Source organism: Telmatherina bonti (assembly GCF_933228915.1).
Source record: "Telmatherina bonti genome assembly, chromosome: 22".
NCBI classification, from domain to species: domain Eukaryota; kingdom Metazoa; phylum Chordata; class Actinopteri; order Atheriniformes; family Telmatherinidae; genus Telmatherina; species Telmatherina bonti.
This window is the reverse complement of record NC_136631.1, coordinates 32,891,262-32,904,807: the sequence shown is the minus strand read 5'-3', so window position 1 is coordinate 32,904,807 and position 13,546 is coordinate 32,891,262. Positions and strand designations below refer to the sequence as shown.

The 13,546-nt window shown below is 37.2% G+C and overlaps 1 protein-coding gene across 1 annotated transcript in view; it reads right to left on the bottom strand.

Annotated features, from left to right (window-relative positions):
- slc4a11 (solute carrier family 4 member 11) overlaps window positions 1-13,546 on the bottom strand; it is a gene marked incomplete at its 5' end in the record, with an annotated part of 161,488 nt that overhangs the window by 67,749 nt on the left and 80,193 nt on the right. The window contains one exon of the mRNA XM_079262670.1: window positions 430-473. Within this exon, the coding sequence (XP_079118796.1) occupies window positions 430-473 (44 nt within the window). The remainder of the gene's footprint in view (window positions 1-429; window positions 474-13,546) is intronic.

Genomic DNA, 13,546 nt, shown 5'->3' with positions numbered 1-13,546 from the left:
TTCCTGTCCTGTTAACTTATGTTTGGATTATATGTCTGGGCAGCTAAAATCTTATCAAGTGGGAGTTTAGTCTGCCTGAACAGTGTTGGTGATCAGAGCTTTGTTACCATTTGGACACGAACTAAGTTTATTCTTTTCAAAAACTTCCACCGGATCTCGCCGGCTTCAAGTCCAAAGTTTGCATCACTGTTTGCTTCCCTGCCACGATGAAAACCATAAATTATTCACAGCTACTTTTTGAGGAGTATTTAAAATTTCCATCAAATTAAAAAGATGTGTAACATTCAGGGAAGTCAATATCAGGCTTTCACTGACATATAAACAACCGCGCTTGCTGTCTGCAAGGTGGAGAGTCCTTAAATCATTCTACGAAGATTCGATCATAGATACGGTTTATAACTTCTTTCTTGTTCAATCCTTTGTCCTTACCTTTCTTGATGTGTGGAGTAACACACAGCCACAGTCATCAGCATCTGAAGGAAAAGAAAAACGGACTTTTATTAGAAATGAAATACAATCAATCAGTTTGTCTACATTTCTGGATAACTGAAAGGTGACAGTCGTTTAAGTCAACTTAACAAACCTTTTCTGTCCGAATGAAACGTGTCAAATACACTAATAAACACATAATCACCAAGTACCAAGACACTTATTTGAACATATTTATCTTTTCTAAAAGGAGATGATGTGATTGATCTGATGCTCTGTTGGAGGAAAAATGTTTTGCTATTTGTACATATTGATACATACTGATTAGTTCTGATCCCTGGAGCAGTTTTTCTCAAACTGGCGGTCGCGAGATCATTCAGGCCTGCATTAGACAAATAAATTTGGGATTTTTACCTTGGCTCTTGAAATAAACCACTAAAGCAGATATAAATCTGTGAACATAATGTAGCAACTTAATGTTTTTGACATAACATATTAAAAATGAGTTTGGCATTATCTCTGCAAACCAAGCTGATTTTGTGCCGTTGCAGTGGAAATGGATCACCCCCCACGGCAACTAAAGTTTACTAGCAAAATGTACAAACTAGCAGTTGTTTCCATAAACAAATCAAACAAGAACCATTTTAATAGCTTAACACAGCTAATATCATGTGGTTTTTATCCAAATTCAACCTGCTTTGTATAAACAAATAAAAGACACAACAAGAGATACAAGGCAGTGAATGTTCCTGAACTGAGATACAGTTGGAAGCATAGTTCACACGTTTCCAGTTTGAGGAGCACTTCCTCTGTCTGGTACCTGGACATGGCAGATATAAGAAGCTATCAATGGCTGCTACCAGATTCCTGAGGAGGCAGGTGGTCAAAAACCCTTAGAGACGCATTACATAACTATATGACCATAAAACTCTGTGCCCTGGACATGTTCAATGACACAGCAACATCTATCATGTGCATTTCTAGAGCCGCTGCTACCAGCAGCGTCCCGACGCAGAGAAACAGCACGATTTACCTTTTACACGCAGCAGAGTTTTGCTTCATGGTATCATAGGGAACTGGCTGTTTTGAACACACAACGTCGCTGATTCAGCAGAAAAATGCAAGAAGATTAATAGAAAGAGAGAGACAAAACAAGAGTCATCGTAAGATGGTCTTTTGCTGGCTGGAGAGAGCTAACAGGTCAGGTAGGATGCAAGATGGAGGCCGAATTAGCCGTCGATAGGAGGCGTGTGACGGGAAAATGGCAAAAGTTCTGTAGTGTCTTTAAGGGACAGCAAAAGACCTTCAGCAAGACTTGTTGGCAGCAGACACCGAGGTTTCAGTTTCCACAGTGAAGAGGACAGTATACACTGGAGCGCTCTACTTCAACTGCAGGGCGTAGACCACTACTGACCCAAAAGCATCAGAAAAGTCCTCTCCACTCTGATAACACTACAGGAACAAGCCAAACAGGATGGATGGAATCAAGTATCAGGAAATCCCAAGAGAATGTCATGTTGTCTGTGAGGAAACTGAAGCTTGGGCGTCAGTGAACGTTCCAACAGGACAACGATCCCAAGCAGACCTCAAAGCCCACCAAAGCTTGGTCCCAAAAGGAGTCCTGGAAGACGCCACTGTCACCTGACTGGAAGATGGGTGCAGCATGTAGGGCTGTGACGATATGCTTTTGTCCCAGTTCGATTCGATTCCGATTTTTTGGGTGCCGATTCGATTTAAATTGCAATTCTCACAATTCTTTGATATAGCTAATTTTTGTAGATTAAAAACAGAATAAATTTTCTTTTCTTTTCTTTTTTCATTTTCTTGATTTCAATGAGGAAAAAACACAATAAGCCAGACCATCATTCTGCTGCTATAATGCCCAAGAAGATGAGTAAAAAGATCAATAAAACAATAAAAATGACAACAATAAGATTCTGGATTATTTTTATTTATTTAAGAAAAAAAAGATTTAAAAAAAAAAAAAATCGATTTGTGAAGCAAAAAAAAATCCTGATTTTCTATTTTTCGATTCAATTTTCCCACCCAGAGCAGCATGCAAACCAGAGAACATTAGCGATGTGGAAACTGACGTTTGGTATCTTGTGGGTCAGACCAAAGGCAGTTATAGAACCACTGGGGGGGGGAGGGGGGGGGTGTTTGGCTCCTTTGTGGCACGTTTTGTTCTTTTTTTCTGACTAAATAATAAAAAAATCATAATTGTGTTAAAAAATGGATAAAAGAGTGAATATAGTGGATAAGTAAGGGATTTGTTGAAACCTTTCTAATATTTTTGTGGTTGTTAGGTCAAGATCTACCCTTGAAAAGAATAAATACACACCACCTACAGGTGAGATGCTGGTACTGCGGATCTTGCGATTGGGTGCTTTTCACACCAACATCTGCTTTTTCCTATGTCACTTCCTGTCTTACAGTTTTAGATGCAGTCATAAAATTCTTATAGAAACTACTTTAAAAGCCCATAATAGCGTATTTATAAGTGTGTTTTTATTCAACATCAGTTCCTACAATATTTTTCTACATATTGATTTAAGGGTGTTTCTAACCTGTAACATGCTCTTTAACAGTGGTAAGGTAACGGCTAGTATGCACATTGATACATACTTTACCTGTATGACCAGAACTATTTCTCAGCAAGAATAAGGTCATTGGTAGGATACACACAATATGAGCTTTCCACACACGAATAGCGACACATCTGCATCCCACCAAGTGGGCAGCTGCAGGAGGGAGCGATACATGCACCAGTGGAGCAGGTGGCACGAACCTATTACACATTAAGCTCATAACATGGAACACTGTGTTCAGTGTTATTACAGACTCAATATCATCTATTTTTCCTTCCATGCAAGACCTCCTGGTGATCGAGGACTCGTGCACATGTATACATGCATTGCAGGAGTGGCTATGAGGTGGCGTTAAGCTATTGGCCCTTTAACGGATTTTCTCTTAAAGGTCAGATTGTCCGCGGTACATCATGTAATTTTGTGAGCAATAAAAGTGATTAAAATATTTAATGTTGCGAACATGAACGCAGTGCTTGCATAACGTTGAAAAGAAGCAATGTAATTTGTGTGTCCACACCTAGCATACACGTGTACACGTACTCCAGACCTCCACTACTTTAACAAATAGCACTGCACTCCAGCCCATGTCTGATGCATTACCAGTAATGTCAGAGTGGTTTTTATAAAGTCAGTCTTTTAATGTTATTTGAGGAGACAAATGCACATGTCCGAAATACTGAGAGGGATGTATCTCCTACTTTCCCAAAGCTGCACCTGTACTTTCAGCTAAGCCCTTACTTACATACACACATATGAGGTTGCACATATAGAAAGGCAAAATATAGATGCTTTTATTCATGCTGACTTAAAAAAAAGAAAAGATAAATAAAAATATGTCAAAGCTGACTTGAGCCACCTGATTCCTTAATTCCCTCAGCATCCAAAGCATCCCATAAAGTTGAACTTTTTAAGCCATTGTTGCAGTTAATGCTTTATGTAAATGTGGTCATAATGATGTCCTGCATTTGCATTTTATAGCATTTTAATCAAACGGAACATTTTGTAATTCTAAAAACCACAAGTAACAAGCGCCGAGTCCATAAAGGGACGTAGCCTGAGACCTTTCATTGTAATGGTAATATAATGTCAAGAGGCAAGTCTTTTAAATGCTTTCATTGAACAGGGATTGGACATTCTTTGCTGATAAGGCTTTAACACACATGTCTGTGGAGCTGAGGCAAGTGTTCAGATAAAGTACAAAGGTTTGGATATTCCCAGAGATGTGATAAAAAAAAAAAAAAAAAGGAAAAAGGAGTAAAATCTTTTCATTTTACACAACAATATGGGGACAAACTAAGGGTATGAGGTTTTCTAACACGGCTAAGTCCCATAACTAGCAGTCTGTCAGTGGTTTGCCACCACTATTACATAATCGTTTACAGTGAGGAGGACATTATTGGGTTACCATGGGCTTTCCTCCTCTGCGCCACGTGATGCTCTCCAGACACCATGTGGAAATCCAACTCCTCCCTCCAGCAATGAAAAAGCAAGAAAACCCCCTCTTTAACAGGCCAATGAGCCTCAGGAAAGCCCAAGGATATCGCACGATCAGTAATCCAGCTACAAGTGAAATTGTTTGAGTGTGAGTTTGCAGAAAAAGGAGGCTTTGATCGCCGCACCAAACACCTTGCCATCATACTACTGCAGGCAGCTGAGGAAAAAAAAAAGAGCCCCCAACCCTTGCCTTTCTGTGATGAGACTAAGGCGGGGGGCACGTGCTGTGTGCAGCGGATTTTGTTCATCAAAGCCGCACAATCAAAAAGCACACGGCTGGGCTGATCCCTTCCCACGGGGGAAGGATGCTGCAGCTCTAATTGCCGTCAGGCTGCAGCTGTAAGGAGATATTCATATATTCATATAAGATTACCTCATCCCCAATGATCACCTCCTCCTAATGGTGTCTGTATGTCTGAATGTACTGAGAGGCTTAAAGTAATCCAGGAGAATTTCAGGGTTTAGGGATAAGAGAGAAGAAGCAGAAAAGTGACACAGGTCTATTTTTCTTATTTGATCAATGTGGCACTGAAACTGTTCAGTCACAAGTGTTTGTAATCTGGAAGTGGAGTGTTGTATTATTTAAGTTAATAAGCGCGAGGTGACGGGGGATTGATGTAATTCATGAGTGACACAAGATCTCTTGTAACAAAAGTTCTTAGGTTGGGTCTGGGTTGCAGGATGAGGGAGTTTATCCATTTCATAGTCACTAAAGTGGTTTGAAGTTTCTGTATTTCTGATGTTGGTCTGAGATTAATCTTTTTATTGAAAATGTGAACGGCTGACAGAAAAACATGTTATAATCCATGTTTTGAAGCCCAGTCAGGGGTAAGTGGTCTTTGCCTTCTCTGTAAGTGGGACGTATAAGTGGTTTGACACAGACATTGTGCTGGATTTACAGGCAAAGTGTTTTATGTGACAGGGATTCTTGGGCTAACGTCAATGGTACCAATGTTCAAAACACAAATTACAACACTTAGGAAACTAACTAACCAATGAAACCTCCCAGTAATCCACCAAAAACTGACTTATAACATGAGTCATTACAATCCAGTTTATTTATAGTTTTAGCACAACATACAGTTGTGTTCATATGTCTTCATCCCCTTTCATTAAAGAAAAGGTTGAATTTACAACAGTCACTCAAATAACTGGAGACTTAAAAAACGAACAATAACTACAAATTTGCAAAAATATAATTTAGTAATATAAGACACTCAATTTTCATTTAATTGAGTTGAAGAAAGGAAAAAAAATATAACAAATGTGTCCTGGACAAATTAGAGCACTTTTCTGTTGAACAGTGGGACAAAATACCTGTCAACAGGTGCAGAAGTCTGACTGAGAGGAACAGAAAACACCTGACTGGAGCGGAAACATTAAAGAATTGTTCAACTAAATATTAGTTTATGACTGATGTAATATGTAATAAATTATCTTATTTGTTTGTTTTTTAAAAAGATATTTCTCTTGAACCAGAATTAGAAAATAATGTAATGATTTTCATAAAATTTTTATTATTTATTACTTTAGTCAATTTCATCTTATTTTACAATCAGCTGTTTTTTTTCTTCTTTAATGAAAGTGTATGAATAAATATGAGCACAACTACATATATGTATATATACATACATACATATATACACATACATATATATATACACATACATATATATACACATATAAATACATATTTACATATACATATAAATACATATATACATATACATATATACATATATATATATACATATATACATATACATATAAATACATATATACATATACATATATACATATATACATATATATATATATATATAAACATATATATATATATATATAAACATATATATATATATATACATACATATTTTTTATTTTTTTATTTTTTTTTTTCAGTGATATTTCCACTTAGGTGGCAGCTTTGCAACTATTCGTGCATTTTCTCTTCAAAATCTGCACCGCATGTAAATATTCCAGGTGAAATTTAGCAGAATTTTGTACTTTAGCGCCCCAAATGTGGGATTTATCTGATGTCTCTCCAGGCATCAAAAGTCCAATGCTGGCTTGTATCTCCTGCTTTCTATTTGTTTTTTATTGTTTTCTTTCAATAAGGCATCGTGTGTTAAATCAGACGGTGAGTATTAAAAATGGCCAGTGTGTTGATATGTAGATAGTGTGTGATGTGGTAAAGTGAAACACAGCTGTGGCGTGATGCCCCGGGCAGTCTGTCCCGTTTTCATCTTTTTTCATTAACAGGCATCTCTTAACAGAAAAAAGAGACACAATATCTAAATATATACACTGCCTGTGTACAAAAAAAAAAAAAAAAAGTTGACATCCATCTTGGCAGAAAACCTTTCCGCATGAACAATGTGAAGGAAATCACCAGAGTACAGATCTGAACCACATTGAGAATCTTTGAGATGTGCTGGTGAAGGCTTTGCACAGGGATTGGACATCATCATTATCAACATCATCATCATCATCAGCATCTTTGTGAAGAATGAATGCAACACTGGATGGAAAAAAAGTCTTGTGATATAGCTGAACATGTGCTGTGGCTGGGCACGTGCAGTGAGCTCGAGGGTTAGGTAGGCGTTAGAGATGGGAGAAAAAAAATTTATTTACATAAAAATCGGAATTTAAAAAAAAAAAAAATTTTAAATGTTTTTTTTTTTTTTTGTCGTCAAAATATTTTTTTCCCAATTTGAAATGTTTATGTTTAGATGCCAGATGGAGACTAAGTTACCGCTTTCGTCCAGCAGGGGGCAAAGTGTTTCTCTTCAACTGTCTCGTCACATGACATATCAGTTTTGGAAAACGCGTAAACAGAATACGGACAATGACGGACAAGTTGTAAAAAGGCGCAGAGATAAATCCTCCACTACCATATTTTAAGTCCAAAACTGTGGACACATTCTGTGTTTATTTTTTTTTACTTTGAAGGGAAAAGCGGAGCTGGACATGTTAAAAGCTGTTCGTAAACCCCGTTATGCACATAACATAACTGATACATGGAGGCAGGTGTTAAGTGCTTGAATAATCTAACAAAATCAAAATCGTAAGACACTATTAAAAGCTTGCAAAGCTAGCTAAAGGATTAAGTTGCAGTCCCCCCGACTCTCCCAATTAACTTTATCTGTCATGACAGCCAGTAGCGTAAGTTGACCTTTTTTCCCTTAAAAAAAAAAAAGAAAGACATGGACACATTTTAAGCCTCTATCGGGATCAGCTTGCTTTAGAGCAAAGCATCAATTCACCAATTCTATTGAACGCACATCAATTATTGATATACCACAATGACGTAAAAACAGTGTAATGTCCTGTCTTTTAACATGGATGATTTTTAAGTGGAGAAAATGACCGCACATGCTCAAACACACATCTTTACGATGATATGAGAGGAAAATGTGGCTCTGTGTGGTTTTGACTGTAATACAGCGAGCTACAGCTTCTCTGAGTGGCCAGGAGGAGGTGCTGTTGAGTCCCTGGTAATTAAGCTATGAAAAGCACTCAATGACTTTAAAATCGATATATACTGTATTACTAGTTATAATAAATTATTTTAAAGATAAAATAAAAAATAATGATAAAAGAATGTGGAAAAACAATTAAAATGGCATGATTTTATTTATTCCTTTCTGCTTTGGGTAGGCACTGTCTACCTTGACTGCACACCAAGCTGAAGGCGGTCTTACACAATATTAGTGTTGCTTTTTTCATCGGCTGGACAGTGTACGTCACAAGTCCCACTGAGGGTTTTCAAGCTCAAGTGATGACCTTGATCAGAGATCAAATCCTCATAATTCAAGTGTCCGTCTTTTGCAGCAACTTTTCCACTTCAGTTTTCAACAAGCTATTGAACTAAAATGGAAATGAGTCCAGAGCTGGCGGAAATGTGATCATTTCATCATTTCTACTAAAGAACATTTGACAGCTTTATGACAAAGTTCTCTGAATAGAGAAGCATGGATAATATAATGTCAAAGTGGGACAAAGTAACATGCATTAACAGTTTACAACACTTTAGGTAAGTTTTAATATCTAAACTCTAACATTTGCATGAAGAAGAACCACTACTTTGCTAGTTATACATCTTGTGCCACTGAGAAGGGACAGAAAACGCAGAAAACTGCATTATCTGGCTGATTTTCATGTATATTTTCATCTGCTTAGAACCATTCATGACAAAGTTTGAACTGTATCAGCTTTTCAGCTTTAAAGGTTATTTATACTTCTTTCTCTTGTCAATAGATTAATTATACTAAAAATGATCTTTTTAGTCTCTGGAGGAGCCAGAAAGGAAAAAATTCTCAGCAATGAAATAATCAGAATTGATACTTAACTGTGTTTAAACAGACCAACAAATTGCTTTTTAAAAACATATTAAAATGAGGTAGACTGAATCTGCATGGCCTTCTGTGTCTGTCTTTTAAAAAGAAAACTGTAAAGTCATCACAAGTGACACTGAAATGGGTCCATTTTATTTATAACACCGTAGGGAAGTTAAATGTTGAACATGTTTAAACTAAAAACTGTCTGCTTTTTAATTTACTTTTTAATTCTTTATTTGCTCCACAAGCAAGCCCACAGGAGGAAAGATGCATCATACTGGATTTAGCTACTGGTGGAATTCCATCTGCGTTCCCGGAGAAGCTGAAGCAGGAAATACAGCTAAACAACAACAGCACAAATAAGAAACATCTCAATTTCATTCAAATTTGAAGAACACAAGGCTGCATGATATTATGAAAGAATTATTTTGTGTTTTTTTTTAAATATACGTTGCAAAATGAAAAAAATACAGAGATTTTTAACAGATGACTTCAATTGTAATTTAAACTATGCAGCGCTCCTGCAATCTTGAGAGTTAATCGGCACTGATATCACTACTTAGATATGAATGTTTGAATTTGAGAGTTTTTCTTATCTTTAATTACCTACTTTTATCCTGCTAAGTCATGAGCACATGTTTCCTTCTATATTGTGCAAACGTGACTTGCGTTTTACCACAAAGGTTTGTTTTATCGCCACTGGACATAAACAAACACCCTTCAAAATGATGAGAACGCCAAACTCATTTGCATCCTACCTCCACCCTAAGTCCTCACTAAAACCAAGAGGTGGACCACATCAGTCCAGTTCTGAGGTCTTTACACTGGCTGCCGGTCCCATTACGAACCCAGCAGACCCTACAGGTCATCTGGATCAGGTCTTTCATCAGTTCCCAGAGTCAGAAGCAGACATGGAGAAGCTGCATTCAGCTTCTATGCTCCGTACGTCTGGAACAAACTCCTAGAAAGCCTCAGATGAGCTGGAACACCCAGGTCAACGACACTCCTGTTCTCAGCTGCATTTCAGTTCCTTTCATTCAAAGCTATTTTAGGTCAAAATCTGCCGTTTCTTTAAAGCTGGAATTGATCTGTATAGATAGATGTATAGCTGTAAAGATGTATAGATAGATAGATAGCTAGATAGAGAGAGACGAGAGAGAGATAGAGACAGAGACAGATAGATACTTTATTCATCCCCAGAGGGGAAATTCAGGATGTGTTAGATATGTAAATATGTGCTCAAAACACTATACAAATATTGTATATGTTTATTTATTTATCAGCTGTTCAGAATTTTGCTTAATTTGCAACTTGTTTGCTCTCACTTCCAGTCTGACAAAAGATTTTATTCATCCCAAGTTTGGAAATTTAGTTGTTGCAGCATCTATGTACAGTTGTGCTTATATGACAAACAAACAAAAACAGTATAAAATTAAAAACACCAACAAAATGATAAAGTAGAAGGTTTATAGATATGTACCATATAAGTATAAATAACTTGGAATGTAGTACGTCAAACAGTAGAAGTTGTCTGAGCCTTTTGGAAAATATTTGATGTTATTTCCTTTCCTTGCATCTTTGTTTTAATTCTAAGTGATGCTTTTTTCATAAACCTCATCTCCGACTAGATTTTTTAATATTTCAGACATTTTGAGAGCTTTTAAAGTATAATGCTTTGAATTTAAAAATAAAATAATATGACAACTCCTACAGCAGTGAAGGGGTAATAAAATTATTCTTAGATTCCTTGTAAAACATCCCAAAAATCATCATGTTTTCAAGGCAGCATGAAGTTTATTCCGCTCCTTATCGGCCTAAACGAGAAAGCAGATGGTGCAGAATCAGAGCGTGTTTTAGGGATTGTCGTTGAGCAGTCGACCTTCAACCATTTGTTCAGAGCAGAGAAGTATAAATGCTTTCAGTGATGGAGGTACCATGTTGTGGTTAAAAAAAAAAAAAAACAACAACAACATAAATGTGATAAACATAAAACATAAATGACAAATACCAAATTTATAATATCTGCAAATATTTTTCAGTTGTCTGATGAGACAGAAACACCTCAGCAGCTTGAACAGAAACCATCACAAGCCCCGGGAGTTCGCTCTGTATTACAGTAAATATTCCATGATCTTATTTTAGACCTGAAACTCAAACAGAAGTACATTTTCACGATTGCCTTTTTCCTCTAACTTGTTCCCAGGTTGCCCCTCCTGCGGTCTCTCTCTGCCCTAAGTGCTGCTATGTATGGACAATCAGCCCGACTGACATGGTCACCTGTCACATTCAAAGGCAAGGGGCATCACTCTCCCTTTCCTTGCCTCCTGGTACTGCACCTGTGACTGTTTCCATGGCAACAGCGACCTGTTGACCTACGGGTTTTAGTTTTGGGGTCAAAATCATCTGCACCTGCAGCTGAAGGGCTGTCTGTCAAATCAACTCCTGACATCGGGCTCTGGATGGACTCCCCAAACACATTTGGATGCTTTGAAGCTGGAGGGTTTCCCAGCTGTTGTAGGACGAACACGGCAATCAACCGTGGATTCTCACGCTCACACTACGTTTAGATTCACCACTTCTCCAGCAGGCACCATTCTAAGTAAAACAAGTACTAACCACTAGACCACCGTAGCAGGAAGCAAAACAAGTTCAGGTCACATGTTTTCTAAAGCCTGCTGCATTATCTAAAACACAAGGTTATTGTAACCCTAACCCTGACCGTTTGGCAATTTGTTGGCAAAAAGTTGCCTCAAAATGGCTGAAAAAGTAAACAGAATATCACACGAGCTTTGTCACGGTATGTCACCGAATGTCCGCGTCAGATCCAGATTAAAACATGAATAAACTGGAGATGGGACTTCAGTGTGTTAACTACGATTATTATACGTTAATTACGATTAATTCTCGTTTCTCTTTCAGCATGTCCGCCTGAAGGGGTCGCCACAGCGAATCTTCACACGCCAGGATGCCAGGATGTCGCCACAGGCCCCTCCCACGTGTTAATATGAGAACATCCAGGGCTGAAGCACCTAAAACCACACCTGGACTTTAGTCTGTGCAGTTCTGGGACATTTTCTATTTATTTTTAAATGCGTTTTTCCAGACATTACCTGATCTGAAGTTTACAAGAATAATATTTGTGTGTATTACTTCTTTCAGTTGTCCACTAGAACATAATTAAAATAAAATATGGATCACACTTTACAATAAAGGTCCCTTAATTAATTTTAGTGCATTAATATGTGTTAACTGTTAAATAATACATATTAACAACTATAATTATGTATTACTTAGCATTATGCTTCCTATTACATTAATATGCAGATAATGATTTAACAGTTGTATTATGTAATTATTAGTCATTATGTATGCATTGCTCAGCATTAATAATGCTGTCAGTTAACATGTTAGTAAGTCCAATATTTTCTCAAAAAATGGTATGTTAATGGTGTTGATTTATAGTAGATAAGTGTTAAGTAACAGCTAATTAATGCATCTTTTTGGGGCAAATATTAATTAATCCTGTTACACTGATGCACATGTCAGAGGTCGGCTGATAATTGAACAACTTTGGTGCAATATTCACAAGTTTTCAGACCAGTCTAGCGATCTGGTGACATGTTCTGGTTTTACTGCAACTTTTGGTGACTGACCTGAAAGCGGTTTTACTCTTCTGGGTTAGTGCGCCCTTGTCCCGTCACAAACATTGACATAAGAGGATCGGCCCTCGCGCAGCATCCAGAATCAGAGCAGGAGGTGATCACCTCTGCTGCATGATGCACAAAGTTTCACTGCCTGATCCATTCCTGCTTCACTGTCAGATATTAATGTGTAGTTATAAAAAGTGTTCATAAAATACATAAAACATGTAAAAAATGAAAAGTAGTGCGGCATGTTGGCTCTTATTCAGAAAACAATAATAAAAAAAAAACGGTTCAATAAAATTCTTAAAATGACAACTTTTGGTCAGTTACTTTTTGGACAATAGTATATTTTCTAGTTTTTTCTTCTTTTTTTTTTGTTTTATTAAAATGCAATTAAATGCAATTTTCCAGACATTACAATATTAGTGTCAATTTAGTCGTCCATTAAATTCATTTTAAATGAAAAGCATGTGCTTTTCTTTAGACAAATATTGTTATGTGATTGATATCAAATACAAAGCATCTAATTAATATAATTTTCTTTAATCCAGTCCCTAATAAATGTTTACAAAAACATGAAAACAAGTTAATAAAAACCAGTTTGATGGGACTCGGACTGACCAATGCACATATTGATGGAAAGCCTAAAGGATGACTGTAGATTTACAGTAGACTGCAGACTTTAAGCAGTTATGGAGGTGTTGCTGTAAGAGGTGTGACAAGAATGCAAAGATATATAAATCTCATAAACTCATAGTATTCACAAGAAACCGTAGAAAAGTTAAATGAATACTGGAGATGAGACAAGACAGAAAACGAAGCGTAAGACGGGGTCATGTGGCGTCACCTCTTCTAACACCTGGGAACTGATCAGAACCTGTGATCCTGAGTCTGCAGGAAAGCATCGTGGCACGTCTGTTTCCCTGAACACGAGTTGAGCACTTTCACTCGGCCCATTTTAAATCACCTCTGGATTAGGTTCACATACGGTTTCTGCTTTGCATGATGGAGCTTTAACATCTGCAGACGTCACGTTGAACTGGTCAGACAA